Source organism: Coturnix japonica, chromosome 5 (genome assembly GCF_054131305.1).
Source record: "Coturnix japonica strain WE chromosome 5, WE-NBRP24, whole genome shotgun sequence".
NCBI classification, from domain to species: domain Eukaryota; kingdom Metazoa; phylum Chordata; class Aves; order Galliformes; family Phasianidae; genus Coturnix; species Coturnix japonica.
In genome coordinates, this window is record NC_140667.1 from 28,655,070 (window position 1) to 28,682,153 (window position 27,084).

Below are 27,084 nucleotides of genomic sequence, written 5' to 3' on the forward strand. Positions count from 1 at the left end.
AGAAGTTGGGGAGAAAAAAAAAAAACAACAAAACAACAAAACAGTGTTTTAAAGTAAATTAAAAAAAGATTTCCAAAGCAGGAAGCTGAAAAACAGAAGACATCGTAGTGGTAGGGAGCATGAACTAAAGAACCTGAAGGTCGACCAAAAGGAAGAAAACTACAGTGAGAAAACAATCCTAGCAGCTGCAGCATTCTCTGGAGAGGAAAGAAATCTGGTTCCAAGATAAAAGGAGGCTTTTTTTTTTTTTTTCTTTTTGTTAAAGATTGATTTTATTTCAAATTTACACTTCTGATCAAAGAGCTTATATGTGAGTACCATCTGGTCAAGAAATCAAAGAATGAAAAATGCCTGTTCTGAGAAGGCTCACCATATCTCCATCAAATCAAGCAAAACTGAACTTATCAGATCATCTCTTCCACTTGAACCTAAAAGACAGATCTAGAGAGTAAAGTGGACTAAATACCACTTACAGAGAACTCCAGGTTCCTTATCTTGGAATTCCTTCTCAATCCGTATAGAATGGGTAGATTCTATTAGGTTATTTTAAAATAAATAGACATTCTTTACAGAAAGGCCAAAGACTGAGTAGTCACAAAAAACAAAGTAGGCCAAAATACTGTATATGTCAAAGCTAAAGCTCATCAACAAGCTCTTCAGTTACTTATGGCCCACACCTGGCCTACAGGGAATTGCAAACAGTCCATTACCAGACAAACATCATGCAACAGATTCAGGCTCTTTGTTGCAGAAGGGATGAAGGGAGAGATATAAGCAAATCTGACGATTTCTATTCCTGTGGTCTTACCTACACAGTTGACCTGCAGTCATTTCTAACCATAAACTTCAGTATTTTCCCCAAAGCACTGCCTGTAGCCAAGAAGTACCTACAAAATTTCCACCCCAGGAAAAGTTAACTGCAGCTTATCATCTTCATCTCCTAAAACCAGGTATGTCACACAGCACTGCAGTTTCATTGCCTCTTCTGCTCCTGCCCCAGCTCAGTTTCATCCTTAGAACTGTGCTAACACATACATGAACACAAACACAGAAGAATTCTAACACACTGTCTTTTTTTTTTTTTTTTCCTCCAATCTGTTTTACTATAACCAGCTGAGTAGCTTTAATATAAGAACACTTGCACGGTATTGGAGATATGTTTCATACAGCAATGCAGCCTGTGATACAACTTTGCACTACCATACTATTTAAATAATCCTAATTCTGAACAGCTACAAGTGACAGTAATCCAAATTACGTATTCTAACACAAGACCGCTTTTTTTTTTTTAAACCATGCTTATCTCTTCTTCATGTAGGATTCTCAGGATTTCTGTTCACAACTGAATTTCTGTTCACAACTGAACAATTAAATGTAGGAGGTAGAAGAAGAAAAAAATCTTGGGTCTGCTTATCTGTTACTTTCAGAAAGCTCTGCCAGCATCCTGCATCAGATGACAGCCAACTCTGTACCACAATGAGAATGGCACTCCGCCACAACCAATAAACCATGCTGAGAGGGAACACATGTTGGCAGGTACTCAGCATGAAGACAGCTATGTTACAGCCAGCTAGAGCACCTTTATACTTGCTCATCTCTATTTGGCAAAAAGGAAATAATATAGTACTATGCAATTTATATGAACTATGCAATTTAAATATATATAATACACTGCACATCATAACAATTTAAATTAATAAAAACTAAGAAAATCATTTAGACCAATTCGAGATATTTCTTACAAAACTTGATAAGGGCTACCTGGTCATGCACCAGAGAAACTTTTCACCAAAATATGCAGTAAAATCACAATGAAAACATTTGCACATCATAAAAATCTTTAAGTTCTTTAGTGAAATATTTTAAGAACACATTGACATGAAACCAAATATTAGATTTTCTTTAGGTTTTCCAGTATAATTTTACATTCAACATTTAATTCATTTTTACCAGCCAAGTACAAAATAGCTACTGCTGTGTTCATCTACGGAATTAGCTGGATGGTCTTACTCAGAGCATTGCAGTCAATGGCTCAATGCTCAAGTGAAGACTGGAAATGAGTGGCCTTCTTGTGTTTGCCTGTTATTCTTAGCCCCACTTGATCCCTTAACACTTAAATTACTCACTCAGTATTTCCATTAATCACAAGCAGTACTGAGAATGCACATGCACAAATCAATATTAGTATTTAATATTAATATTTACATTATAATAATCTAGTCTTATTTCATGATATATCTTTCCTTTAGCAAGCTAATCAGCAGCACTGAACAGAGAGTGTTATTTTCTACTACTTCAAAGACAATCTCCATCTATGAAATGAAGTTTTAAGAAATGCCCTTGATTATCAAACTCTGGTCAGTGTGACTCCCTTTTAGCAATTCCCCCACGAACAAACTCTCTCCCCCTGCCTGGCACAAAACTCTTCAGCCCTCATCTTCCTTACCTCAAGGATTTGGAACATACAGTTCATGCAGTTTTCTGCAGTGATTGTTAGATTTTTCTCCTGTAAGCCTCATGCTCTCCTGCTAGGTTGTTATAAGAGTTTCACAAAAGATTATTAGAACAAAAAGAAATGAAAAGAGGTAGACCTGCTTCTGAGCTGAAAAAAAGCAATCATACCAGGCTAAGGGCTAGTAACTCCAGCTAGTATTTTCTTCAGTGTGTTTTAAAACAAAGCAACAGAAGCAGATGTAAAATCTGAGTAGTATGTATACACACCATATATATCTGAATGCAGTACTTGATCATTCACTCCTCCTCCAGAATAACAGAACACCAAAAGATTTTCTGCAACTACCTTTTTTCAAGAATAGTTTTTGCTGACATAGAAAGGACAAGTACCATCAGAGAAGACCCTGCTGGTTGAAGAACATCACTTCTTGAAAACATTCATCAATCAGCCTTCTTGTCATAAAGGTTATAGGGATTGCTCTTTGCCATTACCCAATCTGTCTGTTTCAGGAAGTGCATTTCCTTTAAACATTGTAATTATAGAAGTAAATGATGCCTAACCTCTTCATTCTTATACTTACAGTTCTTGTCCAAATATATTAAGTTTAAAAACTGATATTTTTCAATAATTTTTTATCACCAATTACTGAAGCTTCAGTGAATTCTTCTTCCTTCTCCACAATTCTAACCTAAGGTATCTGAAACCCACTGTTAGATTAGATTAGAGATTAGAGGGTATTTTCTGACCTATGATTACAGAGGATAGGGTGGTAGAATTGCTTGTCTATTAAGGTATCCAATAATCTGGGAAAGTAAAAACTTGTGGAGAAAAGAAGGCAGCTGCCTTGTGCAGAACAGTACAAAGAAACTATGACTTAGCATGTCAAAGTAATAAAATAAATCACAGTCTTGAGAAGGCTTTGTATATAGTGCCACAGCCTTGAAGTGAAGGGGAATATTAAAACAAAGAAAGAGAACATGTGAAGAATAAATGCAATTGATAAACTAAGGAACTCTCAATTAATAAAGAAGGGCAGTTCTCGTTAATGTCTTCATACTGCTGCAGAAAATGAGATCTTGGACAGAAACAGTTCTAATTCATTTGAAGTTAGAGTATTAAGAACAGATAAAATTGGTTGGTTGTTGGGAAATTAAAGTAATTCAAATCTTCAATTGAGATGCCACTGAAACAAATTTTAAGGGATTACATTACTGCATTACAAAAATAGAAAGGCATTTCTACATATTGCTAGCATTGCCACAGATTAGTTCTACCCCTTTGCAATTTGTCAGTATATTAAGCTATAAAGAAATATTCAATCTGGCAAATTAATAAAAAGCCTGGATACTGGTAACTGTGCAGTCATACTGAGAACCAAGTAAAAACCTATGACAAAACCTTACTGAGCCTACAGTAAGCTCTGTGTTGTAGCTATAATGACCACTGTCAATGTTTTAAAAGTAGGTTATGTGTTTCTATACATGCAGCACTGTGCACATAATGTTCGTTCCCCTATTTCCACCATGAAAATATCAAACATAAGTTGTGACCAGAAAGAAGAGCTCTAGCAATCCCAATAATGCATAGCTAAGTAAGAACTCGAGCTTAGAAAAAAAATGTGGGGTATTTCTATTTCATGTATGTGTCTTCAAAATGTTCTGCTTAACCACGCCAGCAGAAGCAGGCACATCTCTTGCTGTGACTGAGAAACTAACAAAAAGGGGAGAAATGGTCTTAGTTTTGATTTCATAAAAAACACGCTTCACAAAGTTCTTTCACAGCACAGAACCCAATGTTCTGTAGAAATGCAAAATACTTAAAATGTGAAGTGATTTGAAACCTCCAAATCTTTAACAGTTCATCTATTACTAATGCTTATATATAAGCAAATAATGAATTGTAATTATCCTACCTACCTTTTAGCCAAAAAAAACCTGAAAACACTTCAGAAGTCTCTAATTTTCCCCTGAAAAATCACACAGATTTAGATAAAAATGAAGATCTGATTTCTATAAAACTTTCATTGTAGGTGTAATTAAAATGTATTTATATCTTCTAATTTTCAGAACATAACATACACGATAGAGTATGCACGAGACAGAGTTTACTAAAAGATGTGCATCCAACACTGGCAGGTATGGTACAGGCACAACAGCTGCTTGTGCACTTGAAGCAGTCGGCTTCACAATTATAAACAATGCAAACACCTCAGAACAACCATGGTAACAATCTTCGTTATGCTACCCTGTATTGCCTTCTTCTGTATATGAAAACAAACACCGAGTGAATGTCTTCCTTATGTTAATAGTAATCCATATACTGAGTTTCTTTCTATGCTGTGTTAAAAAAAAACAACAAACAAACACTTATTTTTTTTTAATGTGAGCAGGAAAGAGAAATGGTTCCACTAAAAGAATCTTCACTTTTGAAGCACACATGATTCTTTTAGTGTTTCATTTGGAAAAAAATGAAACACCACAGTCAAAAAAGCCCAAACTTCAAAAAATAAATTAATTAATTTTTAAAAAATAATTAAAAAATCACAAGAACAAATGTAGTATGGTTTGTTAAAATGAAGAAAGTAAGGCACTCCAGTTTTGCACTCCTGAACTTCTCTACCATCTAATTTCGTTGTTGAACACTTGTTGTAGAATGTTTCCACATATGGTACCAAGCTACAGAACACAGTAATTGTACTTGTAACATTTGTGACAATGAGAGAAACATACTAAATAAACATGGGAGAAAGACAACTCTCACTGTGTACTTTCCAAATAGCTACTTCAGTGATGGACCTTCAACAAGACTCCAGAGCCACCTAAATTCACTAAAATAACTGATTCTTTGAAAATGAAGTTAAGAATAAATTTCATGGAAATATAAAGAAAGTTAAACAAAAATATCACATTATATAAATGGGATACACTTTCATATCCAAAACTCATCAACTAACAGAAAATAATCTATTAGAATTGACAACTTCTTAGAATATAACAAAGAGGATGAAGCTGCAGGTAAAAAGAGATGCTGTAGGTAAAGAAAAAGCAAAAAGCTTTAAATAGAATTACCAAGATGTAAAGGAAGCATTTAGTGTTGTAGTATCACTGTGGTTCTTTGACAGAACTATTTGCAGAATATGAGTTGAGGTATGAGTTTCTGAATCCTTGATGTGTTAATTTGAACTTCCAGGCTGCCATCATATAATCACAGAACAGTCTGTGTTGAAAAGGACTATCATACTTTGTGTCCTGGGCACTTCGCTGTGTTGTTTATATGTTAGCATAGATAAAAAGCAAAAGCATAAGTGAAAATTCCATGATAAAATTCAAGTTATAGTAAAGAAAAGTGAGAAAAGAATACATGAAAACACCACAAATATTATTGTGGATAAATATACTTCTTCCTTCTTAAATCACCATCTGCAGAGATTTCTGTTCTACAGTCTTAAAAATAAAACAATTTTAAATGGTATATCTGAGTAAATGATGGTAGGACACTGCTTTATAATTAAGAAAGTGATCTATTACTTAATACTGCAAATAGTACTGTATCGGGGCTGTCCCAAAAGTAATGCCACCTCTTCTATTATGTTGGCCCACATCAGAGGTGGATGTTCACGGTATGGCAGCAGAGGCTGAACCTTCCCACCTATATTCCATTCTATTTTGTGGCTATGTGACAGATGGCAGCAGAGGGGTAGCCTGACAAAATGGAAACTGACATGGAAGTGTGTATGGAACAAGGCTGCGGCATTGAATTCCTCCATGCAGAAAAAAAGGGCACCTACTGATACTCACAGACACTTGCTGAACTTTTGTTGAGACCAGTTGACATAAGCAGAGTGAGGCAGAGGGTGGTGTGTTTCAGCAGCAGCAGTGATTGTTTGTCACCACTACTGGTACAATTTTTTACAAGCACAGCATGCTGGCTCTTGCTCATCATCAGCAAAAATGCACAGCTAATGGGGTGACTATATTGAATAAGTGCTTAGTAGCTGATAATGTGCTCCATCAAATAGCGTTATTGTGCTCTTTGTATCAGTTGTAGTTTGTAGTAAATAAACAGGTTGCTCCAGAAGTAATGCCTCCTATGTATAAAAACGTAAAACCATTTCCGAGTATCAAATTCCATATCTGAATACAGAGTAATTCATAAGATTTACAGCAAAGACTTTCTTTACATCTGAAACCTGCAGTTAGTTCTATTTCAGTCTGTGAGAAACAGCTTATTTGTTTCCCCTGCTAACTTAATCTATATGCAAATATGTACACAAATTCAATAAAGGCCTCATCTAATTAAGCACTCCCTTCAAGTATTTATAGCTTTGACAAAACATATCCTGTTCTACAAAAAAAATCATGTCCAGAGAGAAAAGGCATTTCAGAAGAGCATTTAGTTGCCTTCAGTAGTGAGACTAAAGGAGAGAAAATTTCTTCTGTATAATAAATTATTACAAGTCCTGTGCTGAGAGTGCCTCTGCTACTGGGAGTTCCAAATTTAGCTTCAGTCATGTCAGGGAAGCCTGCTCTGCTCTCAAGTGCAATTTCTCATTGACTCCATGCAAAAACACACTAAGTTCACATGTAGTCTGTTGCTTAGGAAATGATTATGACTGCAATAAGAATATAACTGCCATAGCAGCTCTGTATAAAAGCCCACACAACTCAGTACAATGTTTCAGGGATTGAGAAACAGGTGCTTAGGGAACAAACATATAGCGTCAAGCATTACTTGTCTTCTGGTGCATGCTTCTTGCCTCTTGCTACCTTCATTTCCAGACCTTTGCTGAGCTAGAAGCTGCATGAATGTAATTAATCGTGTAGGTACAATAATCTCATCCCCCCCACCCCCCCTTTTTTTTCTTTGTAAAAACATCAATCATTTATACTCCAGGATCCCATGTTACACCAGTTATAAAATATTCAGTTCAGTTAAACTTGATGACATATTTCTATTTTTTCCAGACCTGCTGTCTAAATCTTTTCCTGTCAAAACTTCTGAACTCTGAAATATGGTGAATAATCTCTTTTTTTAAAATCACTTTATCTTTACAGTATTCCTTCTGTGTGCCTCCACTGTAAGTTGTTTTTTAGCTAAGGAGAAAAGTCTAGTAACCATTGCTAATCTGTTTGTTCCAACAAACATTTATCCATTTAAAACTTAGTTTCAGAACAAATGAGCAGAAAGAAACAGCCCCATGAAAGAGTGCAATCCAAATGTATTTTGTTTCAAACTTCCTCCTCACACAGTAGGCTGCAGATCCCACTGGCACAGAATTCCCTGAACACATTTGCAGAAAGGGCCTCAAGCACCAGCTCGAAGGGCCAGGCCACATAGCAGCCATTCTGTGAACCAGTGGGCACCAAGGCTAACCACCTCCTACCTCAGCAACCCGGGGTCATGGAGCCTCTGCTTCTACAGCACCTTCTTTGTTTCCTTGTTTGTCTCAGAAGTCCCTCAAGTTACGGGCTGCCTCACAGCACTGTTGCAGCAAACAGAAGAAAACTCCTTTACAGAATTTGGAAATCATATGTTGAGAGAAGACAAAACTGGTTCTGAATAAGGCTACTATTTGTAGGCAAAGCTGACACAGAGCTTTGCAGAAATTAAAAGATGACTCCTTTCGGGCACAGTGAAAAAAATAATTAGTTGAAAGTGACTAAATTTTTTTTTTTAAAAATAGGTATTTTTCTGATATTCAGCTTTTCCAAAGACTGTGACAAAGGTTTTGCTTAAGATGGATGAGAAGGGTGCTATAGGTTTATGAGTCATTAAGCCAAAGGAGACATAGAAAAATGCAAGCAATATTAGCGTTTCACTACAATCTGCCAATGGGTATTGTATGTTGAGAAAATTATTTTCTTGAAACATAATAGAGAAGATCAGAGAAAGGGAGTTCTCTCAGATAGTCAGTACACCTAAATGGCAAGCCCCTTTCAAAAGGTTTGTAGGAAACGGGGGGACAGGGACTCACAGGCTCACAAAATTGTAGATAACAATCATCAACAACTGTTAGCTTCCTTCAAGTGAAGACTGATAAGGTCAGATTTTCCATTCACAGAGTTAGAATTATATTCATCAGCTCTTCAATCCTACAGAACAGCTTGTGTCTTCCATTAGATAAATAATCAGAGTTCTTCAAGAACTACCTCATCGTCTTCAGAGGACTGACTGTCAGTCATTAAGACTATGCAACAACTTGTAAAATTCTCTTAGTTAGTTCCCAAAAGAAGTATCCATCTTCTTACATGAAATACAAAGCAGTGACACAGATGACTTCTGTCATGATTTATAGCTTCTGCTGTCAACAAGGGGGATTCAATTCAAGTTCAAACAACGTCTACCACGGACCTGATAAACTTCTATATTATTAATGTTTTGACTGTCTTTCTAATACTACTGCATGGAGAGTAAATAACTTCTTCTCACGGCTTTTATGAAACAAGTATTTTTTTATATGTGTGTGTGTGTGTGTGTATACATATAATATATATATATATTATATTTATATATTAAATGTAATAAATATATATATATATAAGTTTCTGCATAGGTATTAAAAAACAATTTCAGTTCTCCTGTCAGAAATTAGCTATTCTTTCTGTTTTTCATTAACATCACTGTGAATCTGAAGGAGATATGAAACATGGTTAAGATGAGAAGACATCTTAAGCTACTGAGGGCCTCTCATCATCAGATTCTGTTCAGCTCAAAGAAGCTCTTAAGATGCCTCCAAACAAATGGGTATCAGTGAATATGTGCACCTGCAGTTAGTAATTCTCACAGAGAGCTTAAAAGCAGCCTCTTTTCTGTATAAGCATTTATTTTACAAACTATATGTCTATATGTAGGCTAGAGCTCAAAGGAACATCTTATAAAGTGACAGAAGAGCTAAAACTTGGGAACATCTACACCTAGATTTTCTGCCTGAATTAGGTGGATGTATATACCTAAACCTCTACTGACCTGATGGGGTTCATGCTTCAGAGGTGTTTCCAAAGCAAAGCTACCTAAAGTAACCTACAGTTAAAAGAAATTTAGAATTAATTTGGAAGGCCACACTGAATGACCTACTGGGCTGAGGAGGAGTAGAAAGGGGGCAACTTTCAGTCTGCTTCTAAGTAAGGAATAAACTGCTCAACTTCCTGTCTGTACTTGAACACCAGCTCCTGTCTTGCTACAGTGCATCAAAGATCTTCCCATATAAGCATGACATTGCTAGCATTTTAGGCTGCTCAACTGCATTTTAGTTCAGCTGAATGTAATTTGAAGAACATCTGTATCATCAACAACCAGACTGCAGCTACCATTTGTCTGTAGCTCTGCTGTTTAGGACCATTCATGGAAAGATGTCTATAGTCTTCTAATGTAGATCAAGCTCAGCAGTGGAATGCAAAACTCTAAATATCTTTCATGTGTTATTTGACTGGCAGGCAGGCTGGAGTGTATGCATCATCTAAACCAAATCATAGTCTTGAATATTATTACCTACAATAAATTACTATAAAGCAATCATAAGAAGTTCTACCTGTTTTTTGTTCATGCTGACTGTGCTGATGCAAAACTGCATGAAAACGTGCTTTTTTTATTTTTCCTCTAAAAGAAAGGAAGAAAATGCATTTCCAGCTCTAAGAACATCTACAAGGTCCTATGTATGTAGACTGCAATCTGCACAGCCTTTCCTGACATTCCCAGAAATAGATTCTTTACCATACTGACATTTAGATTTTTTTCCAACTATCCAAACAATCTCATATGCTACAAAGTGAAATAATTCCTTCTAATCAACCAAAAAGAAAAGGCTCTAATATTTTTTATATACTGTAGGCTGTTCATACTTCCTCTTTTCCACCGTTTTATCTCTAAACTAAATAACAAACAGAACACATTGCACTTTGTCATCTCCTCTTGCCCTTCTCTCACACACCTCTGTATCTTCCTCAAAGGTTTGTTTCCCAAACTGGGCATTGTACACAGTCTGAACATCAGCTTATGCAGTGAATAAAGAACAGCACTGAAATCTCTAATCAACTTTCTACTTGAACTTCCAATCAATGTTTTAATGAAATTCAACTTTTCTGTAATTAACTACAGAATGTGACTGAAATGTACAATGCTGAATGCTTCTTTCTTCCACAGTGACTCAGTAAACTCCATGTTCTAAGTTTGATACACTTTTTTTTTCCCCCTCAAGTGGTATTTCTGTTTATTTTCATTGACAGAATTGGATATACACAAATAGAAAGAAATGCTCAGTATCCTAGTCTGTGAAGCAGATTATTATCAGTGCCAAGAGAACTGAATGCAAATAAAGAGTCCAGACAGCTCAAGCTTATACCTCAATTGGAAAGAAAAAAAAAAAAAAAAGAAAAACAAAACAACCCTACCCTGATAATTAAGCACACTTGATAAAATTCAGATATTAACCCCCAAGCCCCTCAATGCTATAGTACAGAGTCTCATTTCAGTGTAAAGCCACGCTTACAGCCCTGCAGAAAAAGCATCCATTTGATAGCTTTCTGCGATAACAGAACATTCTGTCTGCAATGGAGCCAGAAGTGACAAACAACAAAGAAGATGCCAATGCAGTCTAGAAAACTCTATCAAACAGCTAACTCTCATAAGAGTTGGACACCATTCCAAACGCATTTTACATGATGTATTAAGCCACCCTAATATAAAACCAAACTTTTTTTGTGATATTGTGTTCTGGGTATGTATTACAGTATAATTCTACCTCAACTGCTAACCTGCTATTAATCTGATTTCCTGTTAGAAGTATGCACTAATTATCTATTTGCATGCTAACAAGCCTAAAACCTTTTGCACCCTCTTTGTTAAACTAACTTTATTAATGTCATGCATTAGAAATGCAATGCAGACCTTTAGAGTGACAGACTCACTCACAGAGAGAGCACCAGAATTTCTTTATGAAAATCTGATTACAGAGAAGAGAGACGGTTGATCTACAAAGTGAAAAAACACCTAAGAAATCCATAGATATTAAACTGTCAAGAGGAGGAACATTGTAATTTCAGCTATTGCTACAGGTGAAAATTTTAGCTAAGTTCTCTAGAGTTTTTAACTAAACTTCATTTTCTTTCAGAAAAGGTTAAACCATATTTCCAACTGACACTGTAATTCTTCAGCCCCATATTGCCCTTTTGCATTCTTCCTGCATCATAAAGTATTCAGAAACCACGGTACCTTAGGAGTCAGCTACAAAAGACTGGGCTGGACAATACAGCCTTACTTGGTACTTTCTTTACCTTTGAAGATTCATTCATGTAATTTAACATTTTGCAAGATCTCTTAACAAGTACTCAGCAGTAAACAATAAGAATATCTGCTTGGAAAGACAAAACCAAGTATATCTGTTTCGATGGTGATTGCCCAAAGAAGCTATGGATAGATACCCCATCCTTGGTGGTATTCCAAGCCCTCTTGGATGGGGCCTTGGGCAGCTTGATCTACTGTGTGGTAACCCAGTCTATGGCAGGGGATTGGAAATGGATCTCTTTTAAGGTCCCTTCCAATCTAAGCCATTCCATGACTTTGTGACTCTAGAAAAAGGCATTTCTTGCATTCAGCAGTCCTTGAGAACTAGCAGATGCTTTCTGACTTTATTCCAACTTTCAAAGTGAGTGATAAAAAGGGCACTTGGCAGCCACTTAAACTTCTGTGGTACAAGCAACAGAAATCCACTGAATTTATTTTGTAGATTACAATAACCTATTACAACATTCTTCTTGTAAGTTATGGTCAGGGAAGGAACTACAAGATTTTCATCATTTTTGTAAATGGCAAATAAGAAAGATCATCATTCAACACAAAACACAATCCATCCTTTCTGAAGGGTGCACAGGTTCAAAACCAAAACAGGGTAGCATAGAAGCCCACTTGCAGTGCAAAACAACACATATAAATATCAAAGAGAAAATAAAGCAGCTCAAAGACAAAATTCAGTTGAAAACAAAGTGTTTTGAATTAGTCTTGATTTTGACACTTAGTAATTACTAAAAATGTTCTTATTGCATTCAGACTCAAGCAACAATTCTACTTTTCCACATTACTTCCATTAATAATCACAAATTAAACACAGTATATATAAATTTTCCAAGAATGCACATATGTATGCATGTATGTCATCCATCAATGTGGCAAAGCAAATTCTGCATCTACCTCAATTACTCAAAGTTTCTTGTAACTGAAACAAGATGTCAAATATGCTCAACTTTCTACTCATTTTCAACTTCTACTACAGAAAGTGCACCGCTAACATAAACGCCATCATGATAGGACCAACTGTAGAGTACGCTATCACTCTTCTTAAGGACATGTACATTTTTCCCTTTCTTCCACAACAGTTAATATACTTCTGCACATCAGCAAGCAAATTTTCAGCCAGTACCAAAGTTAAATGGAGGGAAAAAAAAGTTTGACAAAATGTCATGTCTTGCTCAGAGCTCATGAGACTGAAGTTTGTTTTAGAGGAAGATATCATACTAAGATGAAGACCACTAGTCTTCCAGTCTTCAACAAGGGAAAAAAAAAAACCAAAATGATCATATGCTCATACACTCAAGTAGTAGAAAATTAAATGAATATCAGCTGTATTTAAAGATAACTGGCAATAACAATTACTTAGTAATCTGCTAATTTCTGTGTGGTTCAATTTTCAACAAAGAGGAATGACTTTGTATATTCTCCACTGAAATACCAGCATGCACAATCTATTTCCTCTGATGAATACTCTTTGTTCCCTTTACTGTAATACTCACTTGATGTTAGTCTATGATCATAAGTAGGTAGCAAACATGGTTTTAATAATATGTGCCTCTATTGAAGTCTAACAACTTGGCAAGCATACTATCATTAAAGAAGTAAGTGAAGTGCATTATAATACTACTGATACAATTACAAAACTACTCACAGTATTATCACAAAGTTTTTCCATTGCTTAGCAATAAGAGCCAGATACTCACAAAGAAGGGTCCTGGACCAGATCTTTAAGGTTTATCCCACTACGATCCTCGGCAAGGTTCCTGAAGCAACTGTCACTCACTAAAAAAAATAGAAATAAAATTAAAACAAAACAAAACAAGAGAAACAAAAGAGGTGGAATTTTAAAAATGAAATATGACTCTACTGATTAGTTAATAATTTTTTTGTGTGTGTGTTAAGTGGAATTTGACATTCATATACAAGGTCTGATTTTCAGTGACATTTCAACAATTTTTAAGGTAAATCATCCCAATTGAAAGTGATAATCTATCACAATATACAAAGAAATAAATGGATACAAACTGGTGTCCTTAAGACTCCTATAGTTCTGGGTAAAATAATTCTCAAATACAATACTGTATGTGCAGATATTGATACATTTAAGAGAAGAAACCTTAATCATTCATAGCTCTGTATTCTTTAGCTAATCAAAAGGAGTGTGTTGCTATGCTTTTAATCAACATACAAAGTTCAATAGCTATATTTACTCAAAAAAATTACCAAAAAAATTTAAAAGATATTAATGTATTTTGGTTTACTTCACTACATTAAAAAAAAAAAGTGTTGATTATGCTCTGAAACTCCCTTACGTTTGCTAATTATCTCAGCACAGGTATTCTTTTCAATCTCATAGACACTTCTCTCAATGAGACAGTCAATTTGTGAGGTGGAAATAAAGTTGTAGCATGAGCACTGTAATAAGTCAGCATCAGTTCAAAGGCTTTTATGACTACATCAAGACTTTCTGAAAAACAGAGGTTGTGACATGACAAAAGTCAATGTAAAAAGTAGTTTCCCCTAATTATCAAGATAACATGCCAGACTGAGTAAAGCTCATAAGAAATGCAACACTGCTCATCTTCTGATACAGAACGCAGCCTCACTCACAGTTGATGAAAGGGAATGCATTTAAAATCATTTGCAAAAGCATGTGTTCCTTCTGCTCTCTAAATGCGAGAGACTCTCCCTCTGATTTACATCTATGAGTATTCATGTGCACCATCAACAGCATAAAAAATGCACATCGTTCCTAAAATATGTTCTTTATTTGCACAGAGTAAAATACACACTGTGATAGCCCTACCCCCTGCTGCCTACACACCTCAGCAGCCCACAGTCTGTCAGGCTGTTAGTAAAGAGAGAAGCTGGAGGAAAGGCCTCCAGAAGGGGCTGGGGTATCTGGGAGTAAGTGCCTACTGCAACTCTCTCACAGCTAACACTAATGTTTACCCTCTGTGCACTTCAACACCGTTACAACCAGTGGTCCCAGAAAGCCCCTCAGGATAATCCATACCAAGGCCACGAAGCGGCTCTTGTCTTTGAGGCAAATGCCACACATCTTCAGCAATTGTAGCTGCTGATCCAGCAGCACATTCAGGACCCCTGGCTCATTGCCCCAGAGGCAATCTCTGCACTAAACTGAAATTTAACTGCAGTGAACCAGCAAGAGCAGCGTAGGGCAGTGAACTCCCCTTGAACACCTTGGGCCTTCAGAAATCTTTAATTTCCTTGTCCACAACTGCATTTATAAAATTTCAAACTGCTGAGCTAAAGGAGCACGCCAGTGATCAGCAGAATCATAAACAGCATATATTGCAGATTTTATGTTTCAAAAATAGTCCCATAAGTTAAGCTAAGTCTAGATTGTATTTGTCTCTTGTCAACTTCAGCAATGAGAGTACACACAATATTCTGACTAATGGTTAAATTCTATGTGACTGATGCATTGATGTGTCTCCAGCACAAATAACAATGGTGGTCAATAATGTTTTTTCACCACTACTCAATTCAAGCATTTCTAAAGCATTAAAGATGCAATCTAAATGCTATGCATCTTTTCTCTACTGTTTCCTCCATGTCCCCTCATTGAAAGTAATCAACTGAAGACAGATGATGATTGATCTAAAAATTTCTTTGAATGTGGAATAAAAGTAACAACATAAAATTACTTCATCAGTAAAAGTGCCCATTATTTGTCTGTGTATATAATTCAAGCACTTTATTAAAAAAACAAGATGCATCTCAAATAAACATTTAAAATGAAAGCTTAAATTTGACAATGGCTTTTTCTTACTTATCTAATTTTAATTATTATATATAATACCATTTTTATGAATGAAGATGAAAAACTTCAAGCTTCCCTTCAACTGGCAAAGCAAAGTTAGTCTTTTCAACTAACTTCCACATGAATCAAGTACCTGCACACTTCAAAACAGGACTCAATCATATCTCCTCCTTTTTTATTGCAGTAGAGTTAGAACACCAAGAAGCTGCTAATTTGCAAGCAAACTTTTTCTTAGTCTACCAGCCAGAATCAAGAAATATTGGTGTCTCAGCTAAATTTCAGAGATTTCAAACCTATTTTCAAGACTCAAGAAGCTCCAACATTATAGTTAACATTCACCAAAATAAAATTTATGAAAAACAACATTTGACTATAATCTTTAGTTAAATCTTTGACACTCTAACAGCAACAGGAGAGCTTCCAGTGTATGAAATAACTCAGCAGAACAGTGCTGGACTAACAGCTGTCACAGGAATGCTTCCAAGCACTTCACCAATCTGCATAAAAGCACAGTCACACTCCCTCACACCCTTGCAAACTCTAGTACAGATGTAAAAACAAATGTTCACAGTAAAAATGGGATAGAAACAATCAACCAGAGTGGCTAATGCATTTCTCAGTGCTTAAGAAAATGTAAAATCAACACTACATGTTTTTAAGATGGTATACTCAGATGGAAATGCAAGCTTAAGGAAGACAGGAGACAAAGCTGTGTTTGATGGTATAGCAGAAAGGTCAGAACTATCAGGCATGAAAAAGAGTGCTTAAAGGTCTGAGGGGGGGAAACAAGGCAGGAAGAAAATGCATCACTGCTACAAATTGTACCACGTACACAAAGGGCACACCCAGCTTCTTGTGCTTAAAAAGCAATTGGAGAGAATTTGGAATGCAACATCTGAATGAACACACAGCCCAAGATTTTATTTCTAAATTCTCTCTCTCTCTCTTTTTTTTTTTTTTTTTTTTAAAGTCCCCAAGTTTGTAAAAGCAGTCATTTTATGCAGTGTTCATTTCTGATTTGTGGTTATGTTCAAACATTTGTGAATATAGGAACAATATTTAAATTTACCTTTAAGCACCTTTGCAAGCAATCACTTAACTATTAAAGTTGTACATAAGGTTGACTACAAAACATAACAAAAGATTCTTCCTTCGGTTTTAGAATGTGAAAGACAACTGTTTTGTTTTTCAGTTTTTTTTTCCTCAGACATCAGAATATCTTTCCCTTAAAGCCTATTCCCCTGCAGACACAAATTCCTGTTCTATTGGCATACCTTATGGATGTAAAGATTGATGCTTCTACCATTTAAATACATTTAAGGCATCTCGCCTGCCCAATGAACAGTAACGTCAGAGATGAATATCTTGCCTGAACCCTTTTTTCAATGCTACTATCATTTTTTTTTTTTTCCAAGAGACTGCACATCAAACAGGAAACATACATAAAAACAAATGGCATATTAGAGAAATTTTGTAGCACCTTCACCAGATCTATTGCAGAAGATGGGAAATTAATTATAAAGAGCATAGTACTAGCATCTCCACACACAAATCTTTGTGACGTTTTTATAGAATGAAAGAAACTGCTTGTCTGCCTGCAAATTGCAAACGCTTGTAACGGCTACAAAAATATGTTGCCTGTGAGTGTTAAAAATAACGCAGGCTGGTTTCCTTAGAGCTCACTATTGGCCACTGAGAATCGTTATTGTAAGAAACAACATGAATCATAAGAATTGTTTGAGTTGGAAGAGACCCTTAAATATCGGCTAGTCCAACTCCCATGTTATATACAGGGACACCTACAACTAGATCAAGGCACTCAGAGCCTAGTCCAGCCAGACCTGGATGTTCCCAAGGATGGTGCATCCACCACCTCTCTGGTGGAGAGAGCACCCTTTACTGTACCATAGAATGGTTTGGATTGGAAGGGACCTTTAACATCATCTAGTTCAAACCCCCCTGCTGCAGGAAGAGGTATCACCCATTAGACCAGGTTGCTCAAAGCCCCATCCAATCTGGTCTTGAATGCCTCCAGGGTGGGGGGGCATCCACAACCTCTCTAGGCAACCTCTTCCAGGGTCTCAGCACCCTCACAGTAAAGAATTTCTTCCTAGCATCTAGTCTAAATCTACCTTTTTCCAGTTTGGAACCATATCCCCTTGTCCTGTTGCTACATGCCCTTACAAAAAGACCCTCCTCAGCGGAAGGCCACTATAAAGTCTCCCTAGAACTTCTCCATGCTGAAGTTCTCCTGGTCCCACAGCTTACATTTCTATTGACAGCATTCTGTTGCTCAGGCATGTTGACTATACCACACAGCTTGGTGTCATCCACAGATTTGCTGAGGGTGCACTCAGTCCCACTGTCAATGTCATTAATGACTCTCATCACTGAACTCCACTCAGACATTAAGCCGCCACCAATCTCCAGGTACAATCTCATGACCATTTTCTAACATGTGATAGGAAAACAAAGGAAGAGAAATGCCACTTTCATAAGCTATGAGATGAACTTTACAGATGAAAGACATTACACTGCTGAAATTAGCCTGTTCAAAATAAAAAAGCCCCAGTGCAGTGATGTTAATTTTCCCTGGGTATTCAGAACTAGCTTTATTATCAAGATTAGATGCAAATTCTACTCATATATTATAATCCACCCCTAAATATAAATTCTCAGTAGACAAGAGCAAGAATAAAGCCATTTTAGCCTGGTTAATTGAATTCACCAAAGTCTACCCAACACAAGTGCTCTCTGCTGCATCAGCAAATACCACTACAAGATATTCATAACTTCTGACCAGATAGAGGCTGGCAGAGCAGATAAATTATCAGCTGCCATTTCACAGGTTTTAAACACAAAAGTACTGTAAAGGCTACTTTGGCTGCCTGCATACATCTGGCATTCACACATAATGTTGCTGGCACATGCTTTGGTTTTCACAGTTTTTGTCATACGCTGAAATACAGAAAACATTTAGTATGTTTAGCAAAAATACTTTTTCAAGAAGACACCTTTAAGGAAATCCCATAGCAAGCTTTTCAAGCTACACATCATTGGACTGCAGAGCAGAACAAGTCTTCTTTCTCCTCCCTTCAGATGAAATACTATAAAGTGCCAGACACTGACAGAGATTGACAAAGTACTACTACTATAAAATACAAAAAAAAAAAAAAAAAAAAGGAGCTCATCTTCTGGAAGAACAGGAGATGAGAAATGTTCAGGTGACCCAGTGAAAAATGGGGTGAAAACAAACCAGAAATAAATTGAAACACTAAAAAAGAAGAGAGAACATGAATTGTTGGTTGTCTTTCTCATTTTTCTTTCCCCCAAAAGACACGTGGAAAAAATAACATCACCTGTAAGCCAAATACAAAGAAGGGCTACTAAAATGATGAAGACTTCTTAAAGAAGATGAAAAAAGCCCCCTTGATTAGTTGATTAGTTTAGCAAAACAGAAGCGTTATATGGTTGTAGCTGATTTGTTCATATGAGCATCATCAGCAGAATAGACATGAGAAGAAGAGATAAAGGACAGTGTTGTACAGGAAAAAAAATTGTAAGGGGGGGGGGGGGGGGCAGGCTGAAAGCTCACAAATTAATTTTTCTGTGCAGCAAAGAAGCTGCCCAAACTGGCAATAAACAGATTCAGCAAGAGATTAAATAGCAAAGGAATTCTTTAACACAGGAGACGGAGACCAGCTATGTCACAGTTGTTAATACTGTAAAATTAATGTTGGAGCTTCTCAGAAGGCAATGAACCTCTAAATCCCCTCTCCTCCCCACAAAGGTTTCTTACGTTTTCTAGCAGCAATTAAATAAGTTATTTTATTTTCCATTAATCTAATGGATTATGGTTCTTTCAAATCTTTTATTGCTTAAATTTCACAATATTTGTGTGACCTTAAGACTTTAAATTCTGTATTGAGTTTTAATCTAATATTCATTTCTTGTCTAATAAGCCTGAACTTAAACACACTGGCTTGTTCAAAACGAGGAGGTGAATTTTCGAAGGAAAACCTCAAGCCATTAGGGACATTCAAATCTTTGGAGATGTCACATTATCAATATCTGTAATTGTTCGCACTCAATAAAACAATTAAATTCCTTGAAGTGATGAATATTGAATTCTTGATGGAATGCTTCTTTTTGGATCCATTACTTTTCATTGGAAATAAGCTGTTCTTAACAAGCACATGTAATAGGAAGATTTTGTTTCCCCCTCTATGGCTGTAAACTGCAAAAAAATTCTAGAAAGGGGAGGGAAAAGATAGAAGTTCAGTACACGTACAAAAGGGGAAAGGAGTTAGAAACACACCTGAGGACCCCTCATCCCCCAAGCACAGATCTGAAGGCAGCAATACCATACCAGGGCCAACCTGGACACAGCAGGACCAACAGTGGCACATCCTGAGCAGCTCTCCCTCACTTAACATGCTCAAATGCCACTATCTAAGCCTAGGTGATGAAACACCAGTCAGGTACATACATCTCTTCTAACTTTATGTATTTAATACAATGCTTTTAAGTGACAAATCATACACTGCATTAAAAATAATGCATTACTTTAAAATTTCCTTTCCTTATTTGCAGGTCTCCAGGGTTGTTGTTTTGTGTTGGTTTTTTGTTTGTTTGTGAAGCAGCAAACAGGAATGTCCTCCTGTTCTGTACATCTCACCATGGAGGGCTGGAGCCCAGGGAGCACTACCTCTAAGTTTCTTTCTGTGAACATTCTTCCATGTTTTTAAACTCTTAGCTGTCTATTTGTTCTGTATTCCAAGCTTTTGGATATCAGCCATGCTCAAAAATTGCATTTCTTACTAATTACAATGAAATTAGAATCACTAAAGCAGCAAGCAGCTAAGATTATTCCTCCCATTTATTTTAGCTACCTAAACATGACTTTTTGTCAAAACCATGCTGTTCATTTACCTTACTCTCCTTACAGTGACTCACAGCCTTTTTCTATTCCCAGCTACGTGTCTGCACTGTACAAATGTTGTCATCTTACTGCTGTCCCACAATACATATATACATACATATGTGTATATATATATTTAACCCTTCACAGAAAATACTGTTCTCTGGAGATTATCTTGTCTGATATTTGACTCCTTACACTTAGCCGGTAGTTCCCTCTCTTGGCTGATTCCAAATCTTTAACAATATTTCACTCTCAGCCTGAAGCAAGCAACAAAATGGAGAAGCCTTTAAAACCTATACAGCCTGTCAGCTCTAATATGCTGGCTTATACTGGCAATCAAGTCAATCTGCTGTCAGGACTGAAGCACAGCATTTTGGCATCCACAGGAATAAAAACACTTGTAAACACTTGCTCCTCTAACCTCTGTTTCAATTCCCAGCAGCTCAAAAGTAACCCAACAGTCTCCATGTTTGCAGCAAGGAGCAGTCAGAAGCATCCCTGCACACCCAGGTGAGACAACAGCTCCAGAAAGCAGACAAGAAGGACAGGTTTGAAGAGGTGCTCATCATCTGAGCCCACAAAGACAGCATTCCCTGCAATTGCCAGCCCCTGATCCACCAGGTGGCCTGGTGCTCTTGCCTGCTGGCTTGGTGCTATACTTGGGACAGCAGACTCTGACATGCTCACAGGGAGTGTATGTGCAGCAATCTCCATCACGAAGGTTGCACAGGTTGCCATCTGGGCTCACCTGACAAACCTATAGCAGTGGCAAGTAGAGTAACATGCTCTCATGATCCTTCAGGAATTCTTTCTTTTTACTATTATTTTTTATTTATTTATTTAATTTTTACATATATGCATGAAAAACATGGTTGGCATGCAGTTTTCATGAATTTCCCTTTTTCACTGCTCTCGTGTGTATCTGCAAATGTAAATTACAAAATAATATCAGATACTATAAATCAACCATGCTAAATTCTTGCTAATTACTTTCCACAGAGAGAACCACTCACATTAAAACCTTAAGCAGAAGGAATTGAGCAAGAATGAGAAATGGTGCAGAAAAATGAATAAATAAATAAATAATGGCAGTCAGTGTTTCAGAAAGTATGACTCAAATAAGAATAAATAGTTTTTCCCATTGGGGAAAAGAGATTTATTTTTTGTATTGGTGACTGCCAAAATGATAAAGCAAGGATTACACCTCACATTTATTAACAAATCCTAATTTAAGCTTTTCAACAAAATAATATCTTTTCCAAAGAAAGACCTTTGTATTCTAACCTTTTTCCCCTTCTTAATTCTAACTTATTAGATATAAGTACATGTAAACATATAAAACTGTATCTAAAGTCCATAAAATGATCCTTAGTAGATGTTTTCAAGCTCTGGAGGACTCCCAGTAACCAGATCTTAGCAGACTGCTTTGTGCAGGAGAATGGACTAGCTGACCTTCCAACCTCAATTATTCTCTGATTCTATAAGCAGGCTTCTGCTTCATATTTAATGTATGATTTAATGTAAAAATTTGGCTTCTAAACCAGAGAAATAAAAGCCATTAACATTGGATACCATTAACATTTATAGCCTCTAGCTACACTGTGCAAGATAATCAACAAGCTGAGAACTCTTATGAATTTCCTATTAAATAATTTGTAAGACTTGCCTTGCTTTTAGAACAGCCAGCAGAAGCACTGCCTTCCTTTCAGGATTACTGTTTTCAGACAACCATCACATTTTATAGGGCTACATAAAAAAAACAAACTAAGCAGGAAGGCCTACAGAATGCAAGTACAGAAATTGTGTCAGATGTGAAAAACAGGTGGACGGTAAGCTACTACATAAACTACAATTCTATAAATAACACTTTACAAGATTTTCTAAACATCCTAAATGTACGCTGCCACAAATGGGGTGCCATAATATTTTATAAATCATCTGAAAGCCAGTAAATCTATTTAAAAAGACAACCAAGCAGAAAGTACTGTATAGAAACCACAGCTTTACAGAGAACTCTCTAAGTACCAGGCCTACATCCAGTTATAAAGGCATTCAAGCACCAGGATATTTCCAATTCTTCTATGTATTTTTGTTTGTTTATTTTTTACTGGGAAATAACTGAGGATTTTGATAATAAAATGAGCAACTCCTTTCTTCTATATTTCTTCTTCATTATGCAAGTGCATTTTACTCCCCCATTTTGTCTATTGCATTTTCTCACTTGCATTTTGAATATCTAGAAGACATCAATGAAGAGAAATGAAGCTAGTATACAAGAACTTAATTTCAGGCTTCTCATTCCCTGTATTATCAGTACAGAGGTCTTCCCTCCCTTCAGTTTCCCTGTTCTCTTCTGTGTGCACCTCTTGAGGGATCAGAGGAAGCAGCCAGCAATATAGGACAACCATGGCTGCTACAGAATCTCTTCTTCTGAACAGGCAGAGTCAGGCTGGGAAGGGTTTTTGCAGGGAGTATCTGAACTCCTCTTGTTCAGCAGAGCGTAAACTCTTATTTCAACCCAGTAGCTTCCAAAACTGTTAAAATAGTTGAAAGGTTTTATCTTTGTTTTGAAGAAATGGCAGTTTGTGGCATTCCCATTTAATCTGTAAACATTTCACCAAGCTGAAAGATGACTTCTGCTCATCAGCTCAGAACAGTTCTAAATGTCACCTTAAAGAGAATTATCACATGACACTATCAGCTGTTACCATGCCACAGTGAAAATTTTTTTTCATGAAAACAGTGACGTCAATGACCAAGATTTACATCGTATCTCTGTATGATCTCTATTTTGATGTATGTGCTTTGTGCTTTCTGCTGAGCCTACTTGCAACAGTCTAAACTGAGAGTAAGACCTGTGATTTCCTCCCTGTGTTTTAGGATGGCTACCAATATTCCAAGGAAAAATAGGAATTCCCTCCAAATTAGTCAATATGTAGATCTGCGAGAATAAGTCTGTCTTAACATGTTTTACACGGTGGTAAGATATGTAAGAGTTTATGAGTTTAATTGATAATTAAAGCCACTATTAGAAAAATAATCATCATCAAACCTGTAAGAAGTGCATTGCTGCTATATTCTCCTATCTGAGGAGAGATACTAAAGACACAAATACAGCAAACAGTAAAACCAAAAAAAATTTCTCCAGTATCTGTACTACTGCAACAGAGCCAAATGGTCTCAAAAGCAATGGACACATCTGGTTAAAACTTTTATGGGTTGTGGAAAGGTACTGCAAACAAGAACAGCAACCACAGCATGAAAAAGAGAAAAAAAAAAAAGAAAAAAGAATACTGAAAAAGAAAAAGAAAACAAAAAAAAGGCATTTATGGGAAAAGGTAGAATCCATCACACTGGTTCTGATTTTAAACATACTGAAACCCACCTACATCCTCCCCGAACAACTTAATGAACTGAGTGTTCCTCATCTCACACATTGTGTTCAAAGATGTTCTACAGGAAAAAAAAAGAAAATTTCACTACCATCAAACCTAAAACCTTCCTACTAATCAACAGTGAAGCAAATGCAAGAAGGATTTTATAATTGTGTTAAAAAAAAAACAAAAACTGCAGATATCAAGTTTCTGCAGAAAGTATCAATATCCTTGATATGGCCTAGGAACGATCCACCCTAAGAATAAAGGTTACAATACTGACTATTCACTGTCTCCTTAGAAATGCAAATACGGGGAAGAAAAATAAAGATCAAAAAGCATAAGTAAAGCGAATAAAATGCACTTTGGGCTGATTTTTGCTCTTTTATATAAACAAAAGAGAACAGCAAAATGCTTATATTTTTAATCATAAAAGAGATTCACAAGAGTAGCATTAGAAATATTCCAAAGCCAACTTGTATGCCAGTACTAACAGAGACCTGAGTTTCACATCTGACTGCCTCAGGGGGCTCTCTGACACTCCTCAGCCCTGTCCACTACACCATGGAGCAAAGCTGCCATCTGAGGAAACCAGCCGAGTAGCCAGGGAAGCTGGACAAGAAGGCTCCCAGAGTCTCTTCCAACCACAGCCCTCCTGTGATTCTATGGGCAGGATCTACTGCTGCCAGTAACTTGCCAACACACTTTTCAGTAAACATACACTAGCAACTGTATCCCTTCTCATCCAACGCTACAGACTTGGGGCAGAATGGCTAGAAAGCTACAAGGAGGAAAAGGATCTGGAGGTATTTTTGAAAAGCTGACTAAACATAAGCCAGCAGGGTGCCCAGGTAGACAAGAAAGCCAACAGTATCCTGACTGTATGAGAAATAGTGCAGTCAGCAGGAGCACAAGGGTGATCATCCCTGTACATGTGGCATTGGTCTGGGCACACCTGACCAGTGTCACAGTGTTGACACTGCAACTCACTGCAACTTGCAAATGAAGGAAAAGTAACAGCATTTAAATGGCTTTGTGTCACATGTCCAGAGAAACCTAATTCTTTTAATACATCCAGATAGTCTATAGAAGCAATAAACTTTAAAGTTAAGGAGAAAAGGTTAAGTATCTTAATTAAAATTTTAACCCCTTAGTTAAAGCTACCTATAATCATTAAAAAGCAACAGAAGTCCACACTTGCAACTGCAGCAGTTCACTGAGAGGAGCCATTTGCTCCTCCAAAGATTTTTACCAGAAGTAAGAACCATTTAGGCATCTAAACTTTAAAAGCATCAACAATTATAAATTAAAACAGTGCATAAAGTTTTTGGCATTACTTTAACAAAAAAGCCCTGACTGCTACACACAGGTATTAAACACAAGAGCTTTTAATTTATTCATTAAGGATGCCTGCTTTTCTATCCATCTCCCTGTGACCAACTCTTCTTCCTTTCCAAATGCTTTTTTCTTGCTTTGTTTTTCTCTCTAACTTGACCAACTTCAAGCAAATTTTGCAAAATCAGAGTTGTCATTACAGTATATTATAGATGTCAAAGATAGTAAGATAATAAATAAGACAAAAATCAATGGTTGAAGAGAGGAAAGGCAAATTAGTGCCCTTTCAGAGATAAGGCTTTCAATCCATGCTATCCCATCAGCAGCGGTCAGTCAAGAAACACACAAATACATGGTCTTGAATACTGCAAGCAGGGGATGTAACTGGAATTACCTCCTGCTACGGTGAAAAGACCGTCCAGTTTGGTAACATAGTTATGATTTAGTATTTGTCTAGTTCCAAATGAAACAGTATTTAGAGAAATATTTAAAAATTAAGCCAACAAAACACAGAAAAAGAAGAATTCAGTGTTCGATATCACAAAATGCATTAGCATAAATAAGAATTTCAAAGTTGGTGTTAAATTATTTACTGCATGAAGATTCAGTAAAGTATTTTTAAAAACTGAATAGTATTAAAATGAGTTTAATTCAAAGGTTAGTTAAAATGTATTGTGGATAATGAGAAAAATGCTAAACTGAGAGACGAGCAGTTCTATTTTGGGAGGTGAACAGATGGCTACCAAAGAGCAAACCCAGAAATCAACAACAATATAGGGAGTCAGAGCACACACTTTCACTTAAATTCAACATACTAGGGACTTTATTGTTTTCTATTGGTTATTTTTGTAAATATTTTGTAAAATTGAAACAAGAAATATTTTGAAGAGTTGTGTTAGGATTAAGAAAGTTCTTATCCAAAAGCAGTATGTACAGTGTAGGTCTTGTCATCAGTGACAACTGGTTGGCTTTCTTTAAGTTTAAGGAACAGGTCCTTTTAATAGACCATTTTCACTACAAGAAAATGGGTAAAATTTCAACAGATCTTCCCTGTTTGTTTTTCTGTTGCATTCTGTTGCTGTTCTCAATTAACAGAAATTCACAGAAGTGACAATTACACGCACAAATGATAAATTTCTGATGCTGAAATAAATAACATCACTTCTTATTAACACGCTCATCTTTGTAAATACTTCATTGTTCAGTGTAATCCACAAATATTTTATCACTTCAAATCTAATAAAAATATTCTTGAAATTCACATTCTTGCTAAGTTCCTTTAGCCTTATTTAATTCTTTTTTGGGCTGGCCACCCTTCAGGGACCCCAAGAAGCAACAGCATGACTATCTCAATTTCCCTTTTTTTGTTTTTAGTTAGACATCAGATCAGACAGAATGCAAAAGATTTACAACTAAATTCCTTAACCTAAGAAAATGATTTCACCAGACACCTCTTAGATTGGTTTATGTACCTGTTTTACAACTAATGAAGGAAAAAAATCATACCAGATGTGGCCCCATTCATTATGAACTGAGGGCAATAATCACTTTCCCTGACCCGTTCTCCTAATACATCCCAGGACACTGCAGGCCTTCCATGCAGCAAGGGCAGGCTGTTGGCTCACAGGCAAGTTAGTATCCCCCAGCACCTCAGCTTCCTTCCTGCCAGACTGCTCTACTATATGGTGCCCCAGCACGTCCTAGTGCGTGGGGCTGTTCCTTGGCAGCACAGTGCTCTGATTATCAGCTTTTCAACCCAATTTTGTGTTACTGGGAGACCTGCCGAAGGCACGCTGTGCCCCATCACCCAATTCATCAGTGCAGACACAGACCAGTATTGTACCCAGCACCGACTCTGGCATACACTGCCAGCGCCTGGCCTTGACTATATGCCACTGCTCACCACACTCTGGGTAAAGCTACACAG

At 36.7% G+C, this 27,084-nt stretch overlaps 1 protein-coding gene across 42 annotated transcripts in view; it reads right to left on the reverse strand.

The window, feature by feature from the left end:
• Positions 1-27,084, reverse strand: part of GPHN (gephyrin) — a 242,594-nt gene that overhangs the window by 156,210 nt on the left and 59,300 nt on the right. For 41 of the 42 annotated variants that reach the window (XM_015864861.3, XM_085550352.1, XM_085550355.1 and 38 more), the window contains exon 2: positions 13,441-13,519. In XM_015864861.3, the coding sequence (XP_015720347.1) occupies positions 13,441-13,519 (79 nt within the window). Of the gene's footprint in view, positions 1-13,440; positions 13,520-14,049; positions 14,208-27,084 lie in introns of those variants that run through there. The other variant, XM_085550359.1, reaches the window with a different exon arrangement.